This window comes from Bos indicus x Bos taurus, chromosome 10, assembly GCF_003369695.1.
Source record: "Bos indicus x Bos taurus breed Angus x Brahman F1 hybrid chromosome 10, Bos_hybrid_MaternalHap_v2.0, whole genome shotgun sequence".
NCBI classification, from domain to species: domain Eukaryota; kingdom Metazoa; phylum Chordata; class Mammalia; order Artiodactyla; family Bovidae; genus Bos; species Bos indicus x Bos taurus.
Window position 1 is genome coordinate 69482799 of NC_040085.1, and position 25461 is coordinate 69508259.

The 25461-nt window shown below is 39.4% G+C and overlaps 1 protein-coding gene across 2 annotated transcripts in view; it reads right to left on the bottom strand.

Moving 5' to 3' along the window:
- PPP2R5E (protein phosphatase 2 regulatory subunit B'epsilon) overlaps positions 1-25461 on the bottom strand; it is a 160549-nt gene that overhangs the window by 41464 nt on the left and 93624 nt on the right. For both annotated transcript variants that reach the window (XM_027554272.1, XM_027554273.1), the window contains exon 4: positions 3464-3565. In XM_027554272.1, coding sequence (XP_027410073.1) covers positions 3464-3565 — 102 coding nt within the window. The remainder of the gene's footprint in view (positions 1-3463; positions 3566-25461) is intronic.

The following is a 25461-nucleotide window of genomic DNA, read 5'->3' on the forward strand; positions in this document are numbered from 1 at the left end:
GAAATACTTCAGACACATTTATTAATAACTGTAAATGCTCTCTTTTTTACCAATTTCACCTCAGAATCAAAAATCCTCCTTGAGTTTCTAAAGGAAAAGACTAGGGACTGGGGAGAATAAATTACTTTTCAAGGTCACACAAGTGAATTCTCCAAGGAACTTAAGAAGACTTGAGCATTCCGGATTTTCAGTCTCAAGTGTAAAACATTACAAATAACCCCTTAATTGTAAATGGAAGTCCTATAAAATCATTTTCTACTAGAAATATAGACCAAATTTCAAAAAAATGCAAAGAATAACCGTGGTAACCATGGGATGCCAGTTTTAAAGATACCAATAACAGAAAACATCAAACAAAACACATAGGGTAGGTTTAACATTTTTTCTTATTTTTCAATAAATCCTCAAAGATTCATAATTTGTTATGAGTAATACTGTATGAGCCAAAAATAAAATCCAAGTGTGCTGGAGCAGACAATTAGTGAAAGCAATGAACACAGCCAGCCACCCAACAACCACAGTGTGATTTTATTGTTCTCTACTATTGTCAGAGATGTGGTAATAAACACTGTTTCCTGTGTTTTGCTTCCCTGGTGGCTCAGACGGTAAAGCATTTGCCTGCAATGTGTGAGACCTGGGTTCGATCCCTGGGTCGGGAAGATCCTCTGGAGAAGGAAATGGCAACCCACTCCAATACTCTTGCCTGGAAAATTCCATGGACGGAGGAGCCTGGTAGGCTACAGTCCATGGGATCGCAAAGAGTTGGACACAACTGAGCAACTTCACTGTGTTTTCTTGTAAAATGTGCTCCAGAAGCAGCAGCACACTACAGATGCTGGAGTTACGAAAAAGTGAAAAGGTTGAAGAACATGCAGTTTGGGTTAGGAAAAATCAATTGTCTGATCAATCATAAAGTAAGATGTTGAATAGTAGTGATGGATCACTGCAACAAGAGAGACCAATCATGGACAGAAAGGGAGATTTCTGAAACATCCACCCAGGGTCTTTCAGTGTGACTGATTCGTGGAGTCAGAATGCACAAAGAAGACAGAACTCAGGAGACAAGTCAGGAACCAGTACAGAGGCATCCAGAAAGCCAAAGAGAGTGAAGGCAAGACTGCCTACTGACTTGACCTTTGCTATGAATGAAGGTTGCTTTGTGAATTTTAAGAGGTTTCCTTTTTTTTTTTTTTAAATTGGGGTATAATTTATTTACCATGTTGTGTTAGTATGAGGTGTATAGCAAGATGATACAGATACACATATACATATATTCACTCTTTTTTAGAATCTTTTCTCATGTAGTTTTCTTTTGTGTGTTTGTGTGTGCTCAGTTGGGTCTAACTCTCTGCAGTCCTTTGGATTATAGCCCATCAGGCTCCTCTGTCCCTGGGATTTCCCAGGCAAGAATACTGGAGTGGGCTGCCATTTCCTTCTCCAGGGGATCTTCCTAATCCAGGGATTGAACCCAAGTCTCCAGCATTAGCAGGCAGATTCTTTACAACTGAGCCTTCGGGGAACCTGATCCAGTCTAAGTCATGTTTTCCCCTGAGCTAAAGAAGGGCTGAGAGGACTACAGGCTGAAACACGTGTCAACAGAGATGAAACCAGACTGTTCTGGAACACAGTTTGTTACTTTAGCTCTCCAAGGACACAGATCTCAGCATCAGTCTTCACTGTTGCTTTGGTTTTAAGAGTTTCAAATGAACTAATGGTTAATGTTTCTGTACTAATGACACGGTGTAAGCTTGACATTTGTGGTGGTGGAATTCAGCTTAATAGCTTTAGAAATTAATTTAGTCCCATGTTTTATAGAGTCATTAAGCTTAGGAAGGATTAACTGAAATACTGAGTTAAACTTTATCGTACTTTAGGGGAAGTTTATATCTATGGTGATCATAATTTAGAGTATTCAAAAGCTCTTGCAAATGGTAAGAATGGTCTACTGGTCTCTTCTTCAGAATGTAGACTAGACTAAAGTTGAAGCTCTGAAGGCATTTCCCTCCTCGTCTTTTCTACTACACGATACAGGACTTTTCTAAGAAAATTATCTTTTTGTTTGCTTTGTTTTTTAAATTTCTTCCAGACAATATTGCACCTCTGTGACCTGATGCCAAGTATGAAGAATAAGACATGACAAAACCCCCATCCATTCAAAAGAGTTATTGCTTTTTTTTTTTTTGGTCACAATCTGGGATCCACCATGAAAAGCACAAATAGTCTCCCAAATTTCTTAGACTGCAGAAAGTATGTCTGGCACCTTAAGGGAAAAAAAAAAAAAATCAAGCATCTAAGATAGTAAATCAACTATAGGGTTTTAACTAATTTACTCCACTTGGCAATCATAGCAGGAATATATATGTATGACATGCCTAGGTGAGAGTTGAGAAAACACAGCCCTGAAAGCTCTCCATATAACTAGACAAAAGAGCATTACATATGTATCTGCAGCAACCTTGAGCTGCCAAAGCAGGACAGGGAAAGTTGCAAATGTATGTCAAAAATTCTGAAACAGGGAAAAAAATAAACCCTTAGAATATCTCTAGGCCTTCTCTCCCTGCTACAGTTTTCTGCCCTTCAGAAAGTCAACTAGTAACCACAAGCACACTGCTACAAAGATGCAGTGGCTTCTGCCTCGGGTTAAAATGTACAAGGTCATATTCCTTCTCCATCATTCCCTCCGTCCTTACTGTTACACAGCCTTGGAAAACAACCTAACTGAATGGAAAAACTGGCCTTAAGGTTCACTGTACTCACATTTCCTCATTCTATTCATTTGATAAAGTCCGGTCTTGAAAGAAGGCAGCCAGGAAAGGAGGATGGTGAAGGGCTGGTGTGGATAACTCAACACAGTACAAATGGGCTTAATGCTGGGAAAGAAGATGCAGGGATGGTCCTAATCTGTCCTGGCCCATGAGGGTAACTGGAAAACATGGCCTTCTCAGTGCAACAGAGCAAAACTGGCCTTCACACAAGCTTTTTCTCAGCTATTGCTCCTCCTTACGACGCCGTGAAACAGCTACTGCAATTTGTTCTTGTCCTTCCAGGCTAAAGAAACACATTCGTGGTTATCATGAAGACAGGCATTCAAAGTCCCCAGGGCACCTAACTGCTGAAAATGAGGTATGTACTCTGTGACCTAATCACATCTAACTAATATTAATGTGAAATAGTTCTGTTCTTGTTTGAGGCTCCAGTGGGAAGATCACAGAAACGCTAATAAAAGCTGCTGGCCGAGTGTGCAAGCTGGGAGGGGCCGCCCTAAAGCATTGTAACACTTATTATTTTATTCTTTTGGCATCCAATTATCAAGAGTAAGAAACATAAAAAGCATTCTCCAGCTTTCCAGCAATGTACTCTTAATCTGATTTCTTGGTGAATAAAGGCCGTCAAGGAATTCCCATGCTAATCAGCTCATGGATTAATGGATCTTTCTTTTAGAACAAATGTTAGCTCAAAGTACCTGTAAGTGTGGCCACGATGCCTCAAGGGTAGGTTCATCTTCTTCTGGATCAAATTCATTGCTGTCACTAGGAGGAAGAGTTCTGAATATATTGCAAGATACCTAAAAATAAACAAGTAGCAGAGTTAGCTGGAATGGAATCACCTCCTTGGCAGCCTTACACAAGGTCTTTGCGGCCAGCCAAAGGGAACCCAGATGACAAGAACACCACCAAACTGGAAGAAGACCCGGCTTTGAGGCCAGGACCAGCTCCAAGAAAAGCTGGGAAATACAGCAGTACCTTCCACCCTCTTGAACAGTATTCCTTGTGCTTACGATGCCATCTCCACCCCAGGCCTCTGTGATTTTATGCCTTCCATCAAAGCTTGTGCTTCATTACTTACCACTCAAGCAAGCTTCTCATTAATCAATTTACACTAAAATACAAATAACTGCTAATGGGCTTCATGTATTTCCCTTCTCAGGCTTATTCACAATTTGCGGGTTTACAGTCATACTAATGGTAAATTTTAGGCATTTACAGAAAGCAAATCGGAAAAAATATTTCAGAACCTAGAGTCCTTACAATCATATCTAACCTGCTCTCAGCGGGTTTGTAAAATAGTAACAATGACCAGGGTAAGGTATCTGTGATACAAACTTCTATAAACCAGGTACTCCTTTACCATAGGAAATTTCCAAACTAAATCCTGGAGGCTCAAAGAATGGCCATGAGTTGACAACTGTTGAAACTGGGCCACGAAGAGACAGGAATTCATTATACTATTCTACTATTTCTGCACATAGTCCAAGATTTCTATGGTAAAATGCTTATTTTTTTAAATGCTGCTGCTACTATTTTGCAGTGACCTTCCCAGGGTTCCTTCCAATTTCTATTCTGTTTCTTGTTCTACTACTTATCTATCCTCTCCTAATGACTCAAATGCAGCCTCAAATTTAAAAATAAAACAGGGGTGGGGAGGGAATTCACTGGTGGTCCAACTGTTTGGACTCTGAGCTTTCACTACAGAGCGCAAGGGTACAACAGTTGTTTGGGGAACTAAGATCTTGGAGCCTTAAGGCCAACAAACAAACAAACACAAAAGAAACAAGGCAGGGATGGGTAGATATGGTACCAGAAGCCTTTGCTGAACTTTCTATATAATATAGAAAATACTAGGCTATAATATGTTGTTCTGAAAGAGGGGAAAAGAAAGGCTCATATAATCTGAATGTGTTTACTCATTCAACAAATAATTGTTAAGTGCTCATTATGAACTCACACTGTTCTGGGCACAGGGACAATAGAAGTGAATGAAGTAGATAAAAATCTGTGCCCTCCAGGAGTTTATATTCTAGTTTAAAGTCACAATTATCCCTATTTTCTAGATATGGTCACTGAACTCAGAAGTGTAAGCTATGGAAAGACTTGATTTTACTCTAAGTGCAATGGGAAGCCATTAGTGGATCTTAAACAGAAAAAGGATACAGTTCCATTTTTCCTTTTAAAACAATCCCTCTGGCAGCTATGTATAGAACAGACAGGAAGGGGACAAGTTAGAAGCCTATGAAAGAGTCAAGACATGATGATGGCTAGCAGAGAAGACAGAAACACAGATTCAAGTATCTTCTAGAGGTAGTATTTGCTGCTGGCTTGGAAGTACGGGGAGAACAAAAGGAAAGACTCGAGAAAGAGTCATAGACGTAAGGTCATTTACCCAAGATGAAAATGACTGGGAAAGGGAAACGTTTCCTTTGTTTGCTGGCTTTAGTGGGGACACCAGAGATCCATGTTAAAATATGTTAAAAGAGCAATATCCAGGAGCCAACCAGACACATGAACCTGTAAGCTCAGAGGTAGACAGGTCAGGACTGGAGATCTATACAGACTCATCAGCATGTAAAGATATTTGAAACCATGGCATTAAGGGATCTTCTTGAAAGGAATAAATAGAAAGAAGGGAAAGGACCCTCAGATATCCAACATTTAGAAACCAGACATGGATGTGGGGGAGACAAGAAAGACAAATGGAAAGGAGTAGGAAGTAGGAGAAAAAAAAAAGATTTGAGTTTGAGGATCTTATGAGCTAGGAGAAATGAGTGTCTTAAGGAAAAAAAGATGACCAAGCAGCAAATGCTGCTGGATCCTCCTCCAGAGCAAAACCTACTGGATTCAGAAGCCCTATAAAGCGAGTACTATCATTACCCTCAATTTGCCATTGAGGAAATAAAGGCACAGGTGTTGAGAGCTGAGGTTATCGTTAGTAACCAGCAGTTATGACTGAACCCAACCTGTCAGGCTCCACCCCAGTGTTCTAAAAAAGTGGGTAGTCTAACTCTTTTGCACTTCTTTAGCTTAAATGACTGAAAAATAAAATTATCATTCTAGAATATTTTTGCAGGAACTAACTACAGCATGTATAGCACACAGTTACTTTCATCCCTTCTAACGATTAGAAATTATGTTTACAAAGAAACCAGTGACTTTTCAGATAATCATCAATCAATGATTTCTCTTCAACCAGCCATTCATACTGTGTAATCAAAAGAGCAAAAATCTTTTAATTACTTGCTTTCGAATCTTCATTCAACTATGCGTTTATTGCAGAAACTGAGTTTCCATCTCAACTACATCATTTATATTTATTGTACTCTGGAACAAGTTTTATCTTCCTTCCCACAAGATGCAAAAGTAAAACACAGAAGGAAGGACAACTATATTCCAATAAAGATTAATTTATAAAAAGAAAGAGAAAAGAGAGAGAAAAGAAACACACTTTCTATAGTAAAAAAAAAATCTGGGTAAAAAGACACAGAAACTTCTGTTCCTCTGTATTCTTTGACATTCAAACTCTTTCACGGTGAGGAAATACTGGGCTGCAGCAAATATTTGCTTACATATTTGTCTCTTCCCACTAATTAGGAATATGCAATGTCATATTCACACTGGTTTTCTTGGCACATATGAGTCTTCCAATAAATGTTCATAAAATAAAGTTTTGGATATATAATACAACTGTATGTTTTTGCTTTAACCAAATTTCAATCTAAATTTTTGAGTGATTTAAATAAGCCTAGGTTATTTAACCTAAGATGTTTAGCTTTGCACAGTGTTCTAAGCCTCTCTTTTGGCCAAAGCTTCATCTCTCAATTATTGTCACATCAAAAGAATGCTGAATTGTATAACCAATCCAAACAACAAAGAATTCTAAAGGCATGTACATGTCACTTAGCCACACAACGCCATTCTTCAGATCCGCCTTCCTTACAATGCTTTACTTAGTACTCCTGAACATTCACCATGAGTAATGAGGAAGCAAGGATCTATTGGGCTGAACAATTAATAGCCAACTCAACTAATTAAGTAGTTGTCTAGAACAAATGGAAAGCAAATCAAGTCAGCCTTTCACTCCGCCTGGCACATCATAGTTGCTTAATAAAAATGTCATGACTGAATGAACCATTGTTCCCATCCTTGAGAATCTATTCTAAGAAACTAATCTAAGACTGAAAAAACTATTTAGTCATTTGCAACATTCTCCAAAAAGTGTAAAATTGGAAATAACCTTTAAGTCCAACATTAGAGAAGCACATCGATTCAGTAGAACACTGTACAGGATTAAAGTTAATCATTATATTGAAGCACAAAGAGATGTCAGAAATAAAGATTTAGGGGGAAAGATGATGTGACTATAATGAAAGTGAAAGTCGCTCAGTCGTGTCTGATTCTTTGCAACCCCATGGACTATACAGTCCATGGAATTCTCCAGGCCAGAATACTGGCGTGGGTAGCCTTTCCCTTCTCTAGAGGATCTTCCCATCCCAGTGATGGAACACAAGTCTTCTGTACTGCAGGAGAATTCTTTACCCACTGAGCCACAAGGGAAGCCCCAAAATACTGGAGTGGGTAGCCTATCTCTTCTCCAGCGGAAGTTCCCGACCTAGGAATCAAACCGGGGTCTCCTGCATTGCAGGTGCATTCTTTACCAACTGAGCTCTAATGCTGTCAACTGTAACTATACAGATAAGAGCAGATATGGATAACTCAGGTGGCGCTAATGGGAAAGAATCTGTCTGCCAGTGCAGGAGGTACAAGAGACACACGTTCCATTCCTGGACCAGGAAGATTGCCTGGAGAAGGAAATGGCAACCCACTCCAGTATTCTTGCCTGGAGAATCTCGTGGACAAAGGAGCCTAACAGGCTACAGTCCATGGGGTCAAAAACAGTCGGAAACGACTGATCACACAGCACAACAACTAAAAATAAATTAAGAAAAGCTGTATTAAAGTAAGAGGAATATGGATGAAATTCAGTAGCTGCTATTCATTCTCTTGGGATACACCAAATAAGTTCTAAATGCATAAAAAGCCTAAGTTAGAGACATGAGGTATGTGCATTATGCCTTTAATTTCAAAATAAAAACAAGCTCTTGAATTTGTTTGAAAAAGATTATGGTTGTCAGGAAAGTTAAAAATCAGAGCCTCTCACAATGTCTAGGATCTACCTCATGAATGAATGGTTGAAGGAATGAATGAATGGACCAGGTGAACTATACAGCTGAGCTGCAAAATCATGAGTTTAAAATTGGGTCATCCTTGGATGAAAGTGAGGAGACAGTTCTCTAAATTCCTCAAGTCTTAGCCAGCACTGTGTATGTGTGAGTCCAACTTGGGAAACGACCCAGTTGCCTTCATCAGATTTCCAAAAGACTTCCAGATTCTAAAATGGTTTAAAACCACTGTTCAAAATAATAAATATGCCTCCATTAAATCTTCCTTTATCATGGCAGTCACTTCTGATTTACAGCCCAGGTTTTAAAAGGACTATTAAGTAGGTAACAATTAAATAGGTACCTAATAGAAGCTTTGCCAACAAAGGTCCATCTAGTCAAAGCTATGGTTTTTCCAGTGGTCATGTATGGATTTGAGAGTTGGAGTATAAAGAAAGCTGAGTGCCAAAGAATTGATGCTTTTGAACTGTGGTGTTGGAGAAGGCTCTTGGGAGTCCCTTGGACTGCAAGGAGATCCAACCAGTCCATCCTAAAGGAGATCAGGTGTTCATTGGAAGGTGTCCTGGTGTTCATTGGAAGGACAGATGTTGAAGCTGAAACTCCAATACTTTGGCCACCTGATGCAAAGAGCTGGCTCATTTGAAAAGTCTCTGATGCTGGGAAAGACTGAGGACAGGAGGAGAAGGAGACAACAGAGGGTGAGATGGTTGGATGGCATCACCAACTCAATGGACATGAGTTTGGGTGAACTCAGGCAGTTGGTGATGGACAGGGAGGCCTGATGTGCTATGGTTCATGGGCCCACAAATAGTCGGGCATGACTGAGCGACTGAACTGAACAGAAGCAGAAGATATTAAGAAGAGGTGGCAAGAATATACAGAAGAACTATACATAAAAGATCTTCATGACCCAGATAATCATGATGGTGTGATCACTCACCTACAGCCAGACATCCTGGAATGCAAAGTCAAGTGAGCCTTAGGAAGCAACACCATGAACAAAGCTAGTGGAGGTGATGGAATTCCAGTTGAGCTATTTCAAATCCTAAAAGATGAGGCTGTGAAAGTGTTGCACTCAATATCCCAGCAAGTTTGGAAAACTCAGCAGTGGCCACAGGACTGGAAAAGGTCAGTTTTCATTCTAATCCCAAAGAAAGGCAATGCCAAAGAATGCTCAAACTACCACACAATTGCACTCATCTCACATGCTAGTAAAGTAATGCTCAAAATTCTCCAAACCAGGCTTCAACAGTACATGAACCGTGAAGTTCCAGATGTTCAAGCTGGTTTTAGGAAAGGCAGAGGAACCAGAGATCAAATTGCCAATACCCACTGGAACGTTGAAAAAGCAAGAGAGTTCCAAAAAACCATCTACCTCTGTTTTATTGACTATGCCAAAGTCTTTGACTGTGTGGATCACAACAAACTGGAAAATTCTTCAAGAGATGGGAATACCAGACCATCTGACCTGCCTCTTGAGAAATACATATGCAGGTCAGGAAGCAACAGTTAAAACCAGACACGGAACAACAGACTGGTTCCAAATCTAGAAACTAGTTATGTCAAGGCTGTATACTGTCACCCTGTTTATTTAACTTATACGCAGAGTACATCGTGAGAAACGCTAGCTGAGTGAAGCAAAAACTGGAACTAAGATTACCAGGAGAAATATTAATAACCTCAGATATACAGGTCACACCACCCTTATGGCAGAAAGCAAAGAAGGACTAAAGAGCCTCTTGATGAAAGTAAAAGAGGAGAGTGAAAAAGTTGGCTTAAAACTCAACATTCAGAAAACTAAGATCAATGCATCTGGTCCCATCACTTGATGGCAAATAGATGGGGACACAATGGAAAGAGTGACAGACTTTATTTGGCGTGGGGCGGGGGGGGGGGGGGGGGGGGGGGGCGGGCTCCAAAATCACTGTAGATGGTGACTGCAGCCATGAAATTAAAAGACACTTGCTCCTTGGAAGGAAAGTTATGACCAACCTAGATAGCATATTAAGAAGGAGAGCCATTACTTGGCCAACAAAGGTCTGTCTAGTCAAAGCTATGGTTTTTCCAGTAGTCATGTATGGATGTGAGAGTTGGACCATAAAGAAAGCTGAGTGCCGAAGAACTGATGCTTTTGAACTGTGGTGTTGGAGAAGACTCTTGAAAGTCCCTTGGACTGCAAGGAGACCAAACCAGTCCATCCTAAAGAAAATCAGTCCTGAATATTCATTGGAAGAACTGATGTTGAAGCGGAAACTCCAATACTTTGGCCACCTGATGCGAAGAGCTGACTCATTTGAAAAGACCCTGATGCTGGGAAAGATTAAAGGGGGGAGCAAAAGGGGACGACAGAGGATGAGATGGTTGGATGGCATCACCGACTCAATGAACATGAGTTTGAGTAAACTCCAAGAGTTGGTGACCAACAGGGAGGCCTGGCATGCTGCAGTCCATGGGGTCACAGAGTCAGACACTACTGAGCGACTGAACTGAACTGGCAGCTGCGTGCTTAGGCAAATGTATCATGACCACAAGTAGCCACCAGCATCATTCCTCACTGCATAGAAAACTTTAAAGCATCTATGTAGCTAGATTAAAATGCATTCAGGTCTTTATAAAGTCACAAACTGTCACTATTAATACATTTTTAATAACCAGAAATGAACAAAAGTTTTTAAAGTATACTATCTCTATTTTATTTTAATCTATACTGGGGTCAATGCAATGAAAAAAATTAAGAAACAAGTGTCTTTGAGGTAAGTTTAATTCATTTTCATTTCAACAATATTAAAATAAACACTGAAAGTTGGACCAAACTAAAGGCTTGAAGGCATTGGCCTGGTCTCTAGAAAGCAGTGATAAGGATAGAAAGCAAAGTGGGGGGAATGGAAGGAATAGGTATTAAATCTGGATGTTAAAACTTCTGCTCACAGACAGAAAACCTAGGGTAGGTGATTCCACCAAGATGTTTTTAGAATCAGATCTTGTTAGAGACTAGTAAGGTGATGGAATTCCAGCTGAGCTATTTAAAATCCTAAAATATGATGCTGTTAAAGTGCTGCACTCAACATGCAACAAATTTGGAAACTCACCAGTGGCCACAGGGCTGGAAAAGGTCAGTTTTCATTCCAATTCCAAAGAAGGGTAGTGCTAAAGATTGTTCAAACTACCAGACAATTGCATTCATTTCTCATGCTAGCAAAGTTAGAGTCAAAATTCTTCAAGCTAGGCTTCAGCAGTACATGAACCGAGAACTTCCAGATGTACAAGCTGGGTTTAGAAAAGGGAAAGGAACCAGAGATCAAATCCAACATTTGCTGGTTCGTACAGAAAACAAGGGAATTCCATAAAAACATCTACTTCTGCTTCATTGACTACACTAAAGCCTTTGACTGTGTGGATCACAACAAACTGTGGAAAATTCTTAAAGAGATGGGAATACAAGACCATCTTATCTGTCTCTTGAGAAACCTGTACGCAAGTCAAGAAACAACACTTAGAAACTTACATGGAACAGATAACTGGTTCAAAATAGGAAAAGGAATACAAGGCTATGTATTGTCACTTTATTTAACTTAACACGCAGAGTACATCATGTGAAATGCCAAGAGAAATATCAATAACCTCAGATGTACAGATGATACTACTCAAAGAGCAAAAAGTAAAGAGGAATTAAGGAGCTTCTTGATGAAGGTGAAAAGAGGAGAGTGAGAAAACTGGTTCAAAACTCAACATTAAAAAAACTAAGATCATGGCACCCAGTCTCATTACTTCATGGCAAACGGATGGGGGAAAAGTACAAGCTGTGACAGATTTTATTTTCTTGGGTTACAAAATCACTGCAGACAGTAACTACAGCCACGAAATTAAAAGATGATTGCTCCTTGGAAGGAAAGCAATGGCAAACCTAGACAGTGTATTAAAAAAGCAGAGACATCATTTTGCCAGCAAAGGTCTGTATAGTAAAAGAAGCTATAGCTTTTCCAGTAGTCATAAACAGATGTGAGAGCTAAAGCTGAGCTTAGAAGAAATGATACCTTCAAACCATGGTGTTGGAAAAGACTTCGGAACGTCCCATGAATTCCAAGATCAAACCAGTCAGTACTAAAGGAAATCAACCCTGAATATTCATTGGAAAGACTGATGCTGTAGCTGAAGCTCCAATACTCTGGCTATCTGATACAAAGGGCCAACTCACTGGAAGAGACCCTGATGCTGGGAATGACTGAAAGCAAAAGGAGAAGAGGGCAGCAGAGGATGAAAGATTGGATAGCATTCCCAACTCAATGGACATGAATTTGCGCAAACTCCAGGAGACAGTGAAGGACAGGGAAGCCAGGCGTGCTGCAGTCCATAGGTTCGCAAATAGTCGGGACATGACTGAGCAACGTAACAGCAACAAAAAAACCCAGTTCCACTGTAGGAAATCAGAAAAGTGAGGTCCTAAGAGCTTGTGAGTTTTTCAAGGTAAAAGTGCCATGATCTGTCAGAGGGTTCTTCGGGTTCTTTGTTTGACACCTCACCTCTACCACCACCCCTGAGGACCATGTATGGACCTGCCTTCTTTATATCTCTCTTTCTTCCCTGATTCCCCTCACCAGACTCTGTTTTCCCATCACCCCCTTCTCAGGTTTCTGGTCTGCCAGTGGCCTTCAATGACATGCACGGACACTCTTTTTCTGAGAGCATTCAGACTCAAGCTGATGCCCTTACCCGGCACTAACACAGAAATAAAGCAAGCTCTGCATCCCTGATGTCTGGTTCACAGCCCCATCATCAAACATCTGGATGACTGCAAGTTTCGTCTCTGGTGTTTCTCCTCACGTCCCTTCTCACCTTGCCCAGTTAGCTTCTGAGTCCCTCTAGGGCTCTTTACTCATTTCTGAAAGCATGGGCATGTGTGTGGTCAGTCGCTCAGTGGTGTCCAATTCATTAGGACCCTATGGACTACAGCCCACCAGGCTCCTCTGTCCATGGAATGCTCCAGGCAAGAATGCTGGAGTGGGTTGCCATTCTCTTCATCAGAGCATCTTCCTGACCCAGGGATTGAACCGGGGTCTCCTGCTTTGCAGGCAGATTCTTTACCACTGAGCCACCTGGGAATCCCTAATTTCTGAATGCCTAGAGCCTAATATAGAAAAAAATGGAAATAAATAGGGTTTCCAGATAAAATACAGGTTACCAGTTAAGTCTGAGTTTCACATAAACAGTTTTTTGGTCAAATACATCCCACACACTACATGGGGACTAAAAAAGGTTATTCACTGTTCATCTGAAATTCAAATTGAAGTAGGTGCCCTGTATTTTTATTTCCTAAATCCAACAGCCCTAAAATAATACTAATGTTAATTAAGAATCTACCAGTTACAACTCAGTTACAACTCAAAACTGGCACTGTAACACACTGGGGAAGAGGGTGAAAGCGGGAGATGCTAGGCAAGGCCTAGGACCGGACAGCAGCTTGCTTTGAGGGACTGGCTGCTTTCTTATTTTTCAGTTCTTTGGTTTCCCGCTGATTGCTGTTAACTTCGGTGTAAAGAAATAAATTTTGAAGTCTTGACCAAATGTGAAAGAGAAGACTAAAAAGTTTCTAAGTACATAGCCCATCTAGCAAAAGAAGAAGTGTTTAGGCATATTTTCAACAGTTTTTGATTAAACAACTTATTTCATTTTAACCTGCAATATTAAAATACAACTACTAGCATTTTAAATAATTTATTAAATTACTGCAGGAAAACTCAATATCCTCAATCTCTTTCTCTCCATAGAAACTACTAACTTTACACCATGATTTTGGTTGACACCTTGCCATTGTTATTGCTTAAGGAAAATAAGTAGCCTAGCATAAAAAAACAGAATGTGGAAGCACCTAGTAACTACTAAATATCTCCCAGGATTAATAATGAACAAAACAGAAGGTAAGGATAATACAGTTGAGTACTGCTTTTAAAAAAAAAATACCTACTTAACTTAAAGGAATATTAAAAAGTACTTTTTAAAGGTATTAAAGGAATACTTTTTATTTCCTTTGGTTATATATTTGTTAGCACTATTAATATTTAAGGCTTGCGGAAACCAGGCATGTAATGTGGTCAGGGACACTTCCACCACAGTATAACAAGGTAACTTAAATTATCTTCCCTGTGCTTTAAAACAATACTTTCTAGATGATTAAGTGTCATCTTTCTTTGATAAAAGCAAGTGAACTAATTAACATCAGAAAGGTTTCTCCCCCTTTCATCTGTGAAACTGTAATTTCAAATACTTATGCAATACTAGCTGTAAATACAAAAAATGACATCATAACTATAAAATAAATTTTCTTGGGATTACATCTAAGAAGTAAGTTTTCTAACAAAAAAGAGCTACATGATGTTAAGCAGAGAACATTCAAGCAAAATTCAAAATGCCATTATTCCTCTAGCACTCCTCTAGCAAAATTTGTATCAAGACCCCATGCAAGTAACAATTCCAATAATATCCCTGAGTTTTTTCATCCAGTTCTTCGTTTATCATTCCATAATCTATCATGTATTAAAAACAAACAAATGATTTAATCAAGTATTTATAAGCAGAAGCAGGACCCAGGAAACTCAATGTTGAAGCTAGGTCATCACGCATTATTCTCATAGTATTCTGTGGTAGCTCAAAAGATGTATCTAAATAGATACACTAAATCGAAAGAAAATTTCATAGTAGTTCATCAACATCTGCCATGTATGCCATTTTTAAAAATAATCACATCCAAAATAAAAATGTAAACAAAACTTACTTTAAATCTATAAATCAGACATTTGAACAGAGAAGACTGATTTCCAAACATACTAGAATTTGTATTAAACATTCAAACTCTAAGAAATAAAATTCTAACAAAATTTGCTTAGGTACACCTTGCTATGCTATATAATTTTTGTAACATAAAAGTAACAACATATACATATATAGTGTCAAGTTACTTTTGGTAACACCAAATTTAAGAATTCTTAGTGATCCCAATTATAAAGAACCTTCCAAACCTGACTCTCAGCCCCTTTTAATTACACGTAAATAAAAATAAAGGGGGAAATCCCAAAGCATCTGTAATTATGCTCAAGAAAATTGCAGAAGATAAACTATCTTTTTAACTCATGCTCTGATTAGGAAACAAATGGCAACATTTTAAACTTTCAATTAGCACTTAATTTAATTCACTGGCAATCCCTTCAATCAATGTTTTGAAAGACAAACTATGTCTTTTAATTATAATAAATCTCCTGTAGTCTCCACTTCAGACTAGGCACAAATTTTCTTTTTAAACCTCACTGTCTACATGAATGGACAAGGCTGTTTAAAACTTATCTAACTCATGGAATCATTAAAATCTCTTATTCTAACATAAAGACAAGTCCTTAACACTAATTCTAAAGAGGAGAAATTAAATCAGTATAACAACTTCTTAGATTACAGGTGTCATTTTATTCTCTAATATATTAAATATGGTAAGTGTCAATGAAATTAGAAGTTTCAGACAAGCATTTCCATAAGTTATCATTCCAGACATGCTCATTAGAATATGATTCCTTGAACCAAAACCACCTCCACGCAGGTCACAAGCACAGGTCTTAGCAACACAGTAAGGACTAAAATACTGCGACACGTAGGTGTGTCAAGCTACTCCAGTAAGGCTGTTCACATTTGTATCATAAAATCATCTTGTGGACAAAGCTCTATACCTTTCAGAACACATTCACCAAACCAGAACCAAGACAGAGAGCACTGTTTTCGTGTGACTAAGAAATATGCCCGTGAGACAGTTGTGCAGTTTGTTTTACAAGATCCAGAAATCTAAAAGAGGATTTAAAAGATTTCTAAAGTCAACGATTACAACCTAATTATTGTTACCCCTTCACCATCATATTTTAAATCTGTATTAACAGGGCTTTCTAGGACATAGCAGCTATTCTATTGAAACTGATTTCTGAAATGAGGCAGAAAGAACATTTTAAAATGATAAAAAAAATTTTTAAAGCTTAGCAATCAGTTGAAGAAAGAGAGTAACAAATAACAAAACAAACAAACAACAAAAGGAAGCTTAAAAACTTATGTTGCCCAATCAGAGTTTTTAAATACACAGCCAAACTCAAAAGATTAGAGTAATAGAAATCTTAGGCATTTTCCTAACTCACAAGGATACCAACATTTTTACTTACATCAATATTTCCTTAATCAAGTTTTCCTTTCAAAATCTACTAGGTACACACACTATTCAGATTACACAGACTGGGGGAAAAAAAAAACAACAACCTGTTTTCACTGATGTTATTACTACTGCTGGTGGTGGTGGCAGTAGTTGATAACTGTTATGATCAACAGATATAACTGGATTTTTCTGAAAATAATTTGACCCCTTTAGACAATCGGTTTCTAGAAGGATCAGAGCACTGACAGCTGTATAGGAAGAAAGGAATCCGTCCATGAGAGATCAAGGACAGACAATCAACAGAACTTGAATACAGATCAAATACAAGTACCAGGTGCAGTTCTGAGGAATAACATCAACACTTAGCTACAAGGAGACGAAAGGGAGAAAGTGTGGGAAGGACAGGCCGTTGTTTTTTGCTCCACTCTCTCTGACCTACGCCCATCAGAAGACTGCAAAGACCAGTGGCAGGAAAAGAGACTGGGAGGGTAGCGGGGTGCAAGGGAAAGAGGAAGACATCTGAGCTGAACCCCTCCATGTACACTTACATAAAGTTCAAAATCTTGGAAAACTAACTGGAAGAGAGGATTTAAACCCACAAAATTGGTGCTCTTACTCAGTATCGCACCCGTCGTACTAAAATGGGAGACCTGTATGAGAGGGTGGCAGTGAGCAGTGGGCTCCCCTACAGTGAGACTGGCTGGGCTATTCCTCACCACAGCCATCCTTTCATCCCCCCAGGAATGCTCCTTTTATTGGTGCCTTTGGATCTTTTCTCTTAGGCTTATCTAATTCTCTAGAAAAGAAGCATACATCTCTAGAATAGTGGCATAAAGGATCTGGGAGCTGAGTGGGGAAGAGGGTTAAGGATCTTTTCACTCAATACGCTTCCCTGCTTTCAGAAAGGTACTGCTGCTTGGAACCAATGTCCCTGAGTTCGGATTCCCTCCAGTTTAGCCTCTCCAGAGAGTAACCCTCAGCCTTCTGCTGCGGGTTGGGAGGAGCAGTCATCTGGCTGCCTGGTTTGGGAGAAGCAGTTCCAGCTATATCTTATACAGACTGTCCACCAAGTCTGTTTTCACCCCAAGCACCCTTACTTTGAAAAGTACCTTTCTGCACCTTCTGGAGTTAATGCAGTGGGAGCTGGCAATTTCCAAACTATTGTTGCTACAGACCAGAATCAGCTTTCTCTAATCAGCCTTGGTAGTGATCACCAGGTCATTTGCTTTATGGTTTCCAAAATGTTGATTCTGAGATCTCTCCGTTTCACTTTTTTCCTGTGGGTTTTATTTCCTTTCAGTAATTTCAATGTGGTTTCAGAGATAAAGGAAGTAGACATATGTGTTCAGTTCAGTCACTCAGTCGTGTCCGACCCTTTGCGACCCTATGAATTGCAGCACACCAGGCCTCCCTGTCTATCACCAACTCCCGGAGTTCACTCAAACTCACGTCCATCAAGTCGGTGATGCCATCCAGCCATCTCATCCTCTGTCGTCCCCTTCTCCTCCTTCCCCCAATCCCTCCCAGCATCAGAGTCTTTTCCAATGAGTCAACTCTTCACATGAGGTGGCCAAAGTACTGGAGTTTCAGCTTTAGCATCATTCCTTCCAAAGAAATCCCAGGGCTGATCTCCTTCAGAATGGACTGGTTGGATCTCCTTGCAGTCCAAGGGACTCTCAAGAGTCTTCTCCAACACCACAGTTCAAAAGCATCAATTCTTTGGCACTCAGCTTTCTTCACAATCCAACTTTCACATCTTCTATGACTACTGGAAAAACCATAGCCTTGACTAAAAGGACCTTTGTTGGCAAAGTAATGTCTCTGCTTTTGAATATGCTATCTAGGTTGGTCATAACTTTCCTTCCAAGGAGTAAGCGTCTTCAAATTTCATGGCTGCAATCACCATCTGCAGTGATTTTGGAACCCAAAAAAATAAAGTCTGACACTGTTTTTCCACTGTTTCCCCATCTATTTCCCATGAAGTGATGGGACCAGATGCCATGATCTTCGTTTTCTGAATGTTGAGCTTTAAGCCAACTTTTTCATTCTCCACTTTCAGTTTCATCAAGAGGCTTTTTAGTTCCTCTTCACTTTCTGCCATAAGGGTAGTGTCATCTGCATATTTGAGGTTATTGATATTTCTCCCGGCAATCTTGATTCCAGCTTGTGCTTCTTCCAGCCCAGCGTTTCTCATGATGTACTCTGCATATGTGCATATGTTCAATTCCTGCTATTTACTCAAAAGTTAGCCATCATTTCCTACAAAACTATTTCTTCCATTAATAACTTCTGCAAATTCAAGCAATTTAATTTTCTTAGGCTAATACATCAATCCTCCATTAGTGGGAAAGAATCCAGTAGAAGGTCAAGAAAATTAAATGGCAACTGCTCTGACCTGAGCCAAAGAAAAGTGAGAGACCCCCACATCAAGTTTTCTTTCTCAGAATTAGCAGCAATCACAGTAAAACGTCTTAGTGTGAAGCAGAACAGAAAGCAAAGCACATTCTGGGTCTTGGAATATTAAATACAGAAGTCAATGAATGCCTCAAAGTCATCAATTTCACCCAAGGAACACACATCTCAAAAGAGAGATGATCACTAAATCTCAAGGTGGAGCAAGCTGAATCCTCAGCAGGAAGTTCCTGTCTGTTTTCTGTCACCTTTTCTACTATGATTTCGTTTCCAAGGCCCTAGGATGTCCTTAACTCCATTATTTCCAGTTGTGCAATTCTCAGTAGATCTCAAATTCACTCTAGTCAAAACCAATCACATCCTCCACCACCCCATAAAAGAGAATTCTCCTTTCACCTTCCTTATTCTAACTCTTAAAAATTTTCTTTAACTCTTCCTCTTCATTATCTGCTTTATGCAACTTATCAAGAAGTCATTTTAGTTATTCCTTCATAATGTCTCTTGGAGTTAATGGTGGTGTTACTTCTAATAGTGGAAATTTGCAAGCAGCTTAAATGTCTTCCAAATGGGAAAACAGCTAAGCTGTTTTATAAAACAATGCTATATCTACAAGATGTAGTATGAGGCAGACATTAGAATGATGTTTTTAAAAGATATTTAACTACATGAAAGCATGTTTGCATCATAATTCTAAAGAAAAATTTTAATAGAAATTATACATATAGTAAGATTAGAAAAAAAATTTAACAAGGGAAAACATGAAACAGGAAATTTTCCTTAGTGACAGCAATGTTCTAGATTTAGGGTTATGGTTACATGAGTATATAGAATTGTTAAATTCACTGAACATTCACTGCCTAAGCTCTACTCTTAAAATTATATTCCATATATCTTAAAAAAATTTTTTTACTTAAGGGAAAAATCTCATTTTAAAAAAACTGATAGGAGGAAACTTGCCAAAATGTGGGCAATAATTGAATTTAAATAATGAAACTACAGATCATTTTTCCCTCTGGTTCCTGAACTTTCTTTGATGAGCACAGAAAAAAATAGAGAAGATGGGGAGTTTCTTTACATATTCTTCTCTAGTTCCTCTTCCTCTGCCACCATTGCACAGGACTGGGACAACAGTCCTCTGCCACTGGCCATGGTGGGTTGAATCGGCCCACTGAAAAGCTACACAAAGGAGCTGGCAGGAAGCTCTCTTTGTGGGGTAGGAGAAAGAAAAATAAGAATATCATTTACATTTCACCTCCTATTCAAAAACCTTAGCAACTTCCTGCTTGCCATCCACGAGATTAAGCCTACTCTCCCCTACTTAGCCTGCCAAGACCTCTGTAATCTAGAGCCATCCCTGCAGCTTCATCTCATTTCCCACAAATTCCAACCATGAACCCTCCACTCCCATTAGGCTTCTATTTCAAGACTAGACTTTGCTCAAAGAGGCAACTTTTTACCTGCTGACACGCTGACAATAATGTCAAATTTATTCTCTCTAGAGTCTATTATCCCCACACGAACCATCACAGGGAAATATTTCCCACAGAGAGACAACTATATTGCACCGTCTCCAAAATTGGAAATGTAGCAGTGAATCCAAAAGTGAAGATTGTTGATATTAAATCTTGGAATCCAAAAATAGAGGTGTAAACACTGCAATAGTCATGGTGCTTGCTGTGTATAAATACAGAGCAGGCTGTCCTGCTGTTGGCAGTCGCGCACTCACACCCCACACTCAGGCTCGCCCTGTGACACCAGGTTTTCAGTGCGTTTCATTATGCACGGACTGCAGGTCCGAACATCCCAGAAAGGTACTCAAACTGCTCAATTAAGTGATTCCAGTAAGAATCACAGTGCCCAAGTTGATAAAACAATAACAACACGGGGCTTTTTTGAGAACACATATGGTCTTTTAACATCTGCTTTCAACGCTTTACTTTCAAAATCAGCCAGTGCTAAAGGAATAATTAAACCTCTTGAATTTTGAATTAAAAAAACACACAAAACACTGGAGGCTCCTAATGGGGCATTTCTGGCTACTGAGTATGTGTTCTTACATAAAATCACTGAAGATAAACAGGAAACTGCCCAAACTGTCACTGCCCCTTACTCTGTGTCTGTGTGTAATTCTCTGGTCTCTGTGACCCCTCATTAGGAAAATAAAAGCCCTGAGCTAGAGGGTGAGCAGCGAAAACAAAAACACACCTGACCTACCTCTGACCAGAGATGAACATCACTCTTTACCAGATACTACTCTTCATAATAAGCTGAGTAAGATACGCCACTCCAGCCAGCCAGCCCCGCCTCACCAGCCTCACAGAGGCGTGCCAGCCCCGTCTGGGAGGGGGAGGCAAAAGCGTGGGTGTAAGTTCCTCAGAAAAAAAACGAGAGAGGGTTCTAGGGGCACTGTGTACCAACCCTTTTAGCTTCCATTTAAAATGTGCTCTTAAAGACCACTGCCTTCCAATTATTTTATCCTTCAAATTACTACACATGCTTTCCAGAATAGGGCATAAGAGACACCCCGCTTTGTTCCTGACGATACAAAACTCCATTTTCTAGCACCTCACCTACTGTCTAAATTTTTCTAACTTCTCAGAGAAAAATCCAAAAGTCCCACAAAAGAAAGAGGCTGGGGTTATTCCAGAATGTTCTACCCTATTCTCATAAAAGGCTTAACTTCTTCAGGAAGGGAAAATCCACAGTATGCCCGTGTAAGCACCTGCCCAGCCCCCCACTCTGTTTGTAACCTACATTTCTGGAGTGCCAGGAAATATCATACTCTCCAAAATACCTTGCTTGTCCATTTTATGAAAAAATAAACTTGCTCTCCAACTCACCAGATAGTTATGCCCAGTCCTATTTCTACTCAGAAACATCCTCTCTTCTCTGTGTCACCCCTGCCGTCCTCTCCTGGCACTGCTCTTCCCTGAATTCTGCCTCAGGCTCTGGTCTTTCCTGTTGTTCCTCCTCTGCTAACCCCCACCACTTCTCTATTCATCACTGTAACTGCATAGAATAGCGTCCCTTATTTTCCCCTCACTTTTCAGAGGCAACTTTCTCTGCAGAAGTCACTAGATAGCGTATTCCTTGTTTTCATTTACAGATCAAGTTTGGTCTTTACTGTTGGTCAGAGGCCAGCTACCTCCTGGAAAGGACCTGCTCATTGTTTTCTTGCCAAATTCTTGCCTCAAGCATCTCTCAGAATTCCGCATGGAAGACACTCATTTTCTCCACTTTTTCCTGCTAATAATGCACCGCTATGGTGTAACCGGCTTTTCCCTTAGAGAATCAACCAATAAATCCCTCTCTCTCTCATTTCTGTCCTTCTTCAGTAAAAAGAAGACCGAGCCATAGAAACTAACATCAATTGAATTGCTATGCTAGAGGTAAGGACCCACTTAAATATACGACCGGCAATATTTTCCAATCATTTTGTCATCCATTTTCTTGGCAGGTTTTTCCAGAAGTATTGCTTATATAACTAACCATATTTTCAGTTTCTAGGTTAAATTACAAGGTGGGATAAAAGAGAAATCACAACTTGAATGCAGTACTGTAACTTATGCTGCAAACTCTGCTGCCAGGCTGGGGGCAAGGAGGGAGGAGAAAGAAAAGGAATATTCTCATCTCAGTTGAAATCATAGTATTGGATAGTTCAGCGCTAGACAAGTCACAGCTGTCAAACCATTTTAAGTATATTGAAAACTCTCAACAATCTGTGAAGCAGTTAAGCCAGAGGGACTACAGCTTGTAAATGAAGCAAATAGCAATCATGAGTAGCTCACTGCTTCCTGAGTAAAAACCTGCTCCTTAGAATGTTTAAATTAAACTAAACCCATTAAAATCCCTATCAGATATGTTAAGAGACAATGTTTGCAGAAGAGAAGTGGTAAATTATTAATACAGTGTGGATATTACTATGCAAGTAGTATCAGAAAAAAATGGTTATATAGGTGAACTAAGGACAGCACATACGTAAGTATATACTGTGTTGGCCAAAAAGTTTGTTCAGGTTTTTCCTATCACGTTATGGAAAAATTTAAGCAAACTTTTTGGACAACCTAATATAATTATATACACATGGGCACTTGCAGATTTACAGGGCCGTACCCTATCACAAAAAAACAGACTTGAAAATAAGATTTCCCAGAGAGAATTAAAGTTTAAAATCAATAGTCAAAGATGTGAAAAGCCACCTTAATGACACAAAAAGAGCTTTCATGCTAGCAAGACTTCATTGTGACCAAAAAACTAATTAATCCATTCAAAGAAAAAAGTAAGTCTAACAGAGGTGGCAAAGGTAGTACCATAAATGATAACAATAATCACATCACAATAACTTTACAAAGTTACAGTGCGTAACAATCTTAGGATGAAGATTCACCTAAGATCACACAGCGAAGTAAGTGGCCCAGGTTATTCGTCTGTATCACTGACCCAGTAAGGACCACAAATAGGCAGGCTGTACAATCCTAAGTAATCGTAAATACTTCCAAGGATTAGGGGCCAACATAAAGATGAAAGGACATTTAAATATCTAACTTCCTAGCTCTAAATCCAAGCTAACCTAGCAATTTAAGGATCCTTTAGTTGCGGATATGGCCCTCTTGTTTCTAACAAGGAGAGAGGGGGAGAACTGTCATGCAGGGAGCACATGAACTTAGGGGATACGACCATCTCAAGGACTGTGGTTTGGGTGGAACAGAGGAGAGTTCTGAACTACAAAGCTTTCCTCCTGACCACCTCCTCACTCCCAATGACCATGTACTCTTGCCTACTGGGAGGCAGTAGTCAGGCAGGGAAAAAAAATTAATTTGAGAATAACAAAGGCAACGTAGTTATTATACAGGGTAGTGAGGTTTGGGGTGGGGGGTGGAGAGGGAGTGAAAAGGAAGCTGTTCCTTAAGCAAAAATGAACATTTAAACCCAGAGCTTATTATCTGGTAAAATAACAAGCAAGGAAAAGGTTCCAGGGAAAGCATCAAAGCCTTATTACTTATGTAGAGGGGTTCAAGGAAAACGACACAGTACTGAGGCAAGAGTCCAAGTTTAGAGATTTTAGTCTCCATTCCTATTAGAAAGACTGATCCCAGGAGAGTATTACAGCACAGCAGTCAAGAGGATGAACTCTGTAGCCAGACTGGGTTCAATTCTCAGTCCTGACAGGTACCCAGATGAGTAGCTTTGGGAAGGTTTCTTAACCTCTCTCTACTTCCTTAACATAATCTATAAAATAATATATAATAATAATATAACATATAATACAACAGGGTTGTTGTGAAGACTTAACTGACTCACACAGTATTTGCAAGAGATAATTACACTGCTAACACTGGAAGTTGTGCAGGTGCTGGTCATCTTTCATTAGTACACACCTTTATGAAGAACCACTAAGGATTAAGTAATTCAAACACAATTCTTAATTGTGAAACCATTATAAAAACCAACAAAAGCTGACACAAGAGAAAACAAAAAACCTGAATAGTCACATATGTATTTTAAAAATTGAAGGGGTGGGGGAAGGATGGATTAGGAGTTTGGGATTGGCAGATGCAAACTTATATAGAATGGATAAGCAACAAGGGCCTACTGTATAGCACAGGGAGCTGTATTTAATAACCTATGATAAACCATCATGGAAAAGAATATGAAAATAACGTGTGTATATATATATTCATAATTGATGTATATATAGAGAGATACATATAATTGCTATACAGTAGAAATTAGCAGAGCATTATAAATCAACTATACTTCAATACACTAAATTTTTTTAAACAATGAATTCACTGCCAGAAACCTTCCCATGGAGAAAACTCCAGGCCCAGATGGTTTCATTGGTGAAATCATTCTAACAATTTCATCTTCATCTTTAGTTACTGCCATAAATAGGAAGACCCTGCTCCCCCCTAATCTCATGCTATATTTTAGGGAGCAGCACCTAGCAGAGCACTGCACATGTAAAAATTGAGCTTAAACCATTCTGGAGTCAGACTATGTCTCAAAATTTCATCAAAAACTACAGATCTTCTCCCATAAAAACAGGCAAAACACACAAAATTCTGTGCTCAACATCAAGAGGTCCACTGACCCCCACAAAAATATTCGATGGACACACAAACATGCCAAACAACATTATTAAATGAGCATTAACAGATGCAGCACAGAGTGATAGTTTAATAACAGGACAGAGTGCCTGCCAGTTTCTCTACCCTCTGATACATTACAAACGGTAACAATCTACTCCTAACCTTGAGCAGTGATTTCTTCCTGATCTCATTCTAAAAATATCTTTTGGCAATCTTCATCATCATAACCTTACAATCTTTACAAAATAACAAAAAATTCTTTTTTAAAAAATGTTTAATTGTGGTAAAAGTCCACAATATATATTATATTACACATAATATAAAACATACTATTTTAACCACATTTAACACTTCAGTGGCACTGAGTACATTCACAATGTTGCACAACTCTCACCATCATCCATCTCCAGAGTTTTTCACATTCCTCAACTGAAACTCTAACCCCAGTAAACACTAACTCCCCATCCCCCTTCCCCACTCCCACCCCACGCCCAGGCCCCCTGGCTTCTACTTTCTAACTCTATGAATTTGACTATTCTAGGTACCTCGTGATAAGTGGCGTCAACAATTATTTGTCTGCACCTGCTGTATATTCATGGAGAAGGAAACGGCAACCCACTCCAGTATTCTTGCCTGGGGAATTCCATGCACAGAGCAGCCTGGAGGGCTACAGTCCATGGGGTCGCAAAGAGTCAGACATGACTTAGTGACTAAATCACCACCACTGTATATTCAAAGTGCCAATGAATTATTTACCTTCTAATTTACTAGGTCCTATCTTTTAGACTTATCCTATCCTTAAAAATTTCCCAGTAAATTCATCACTT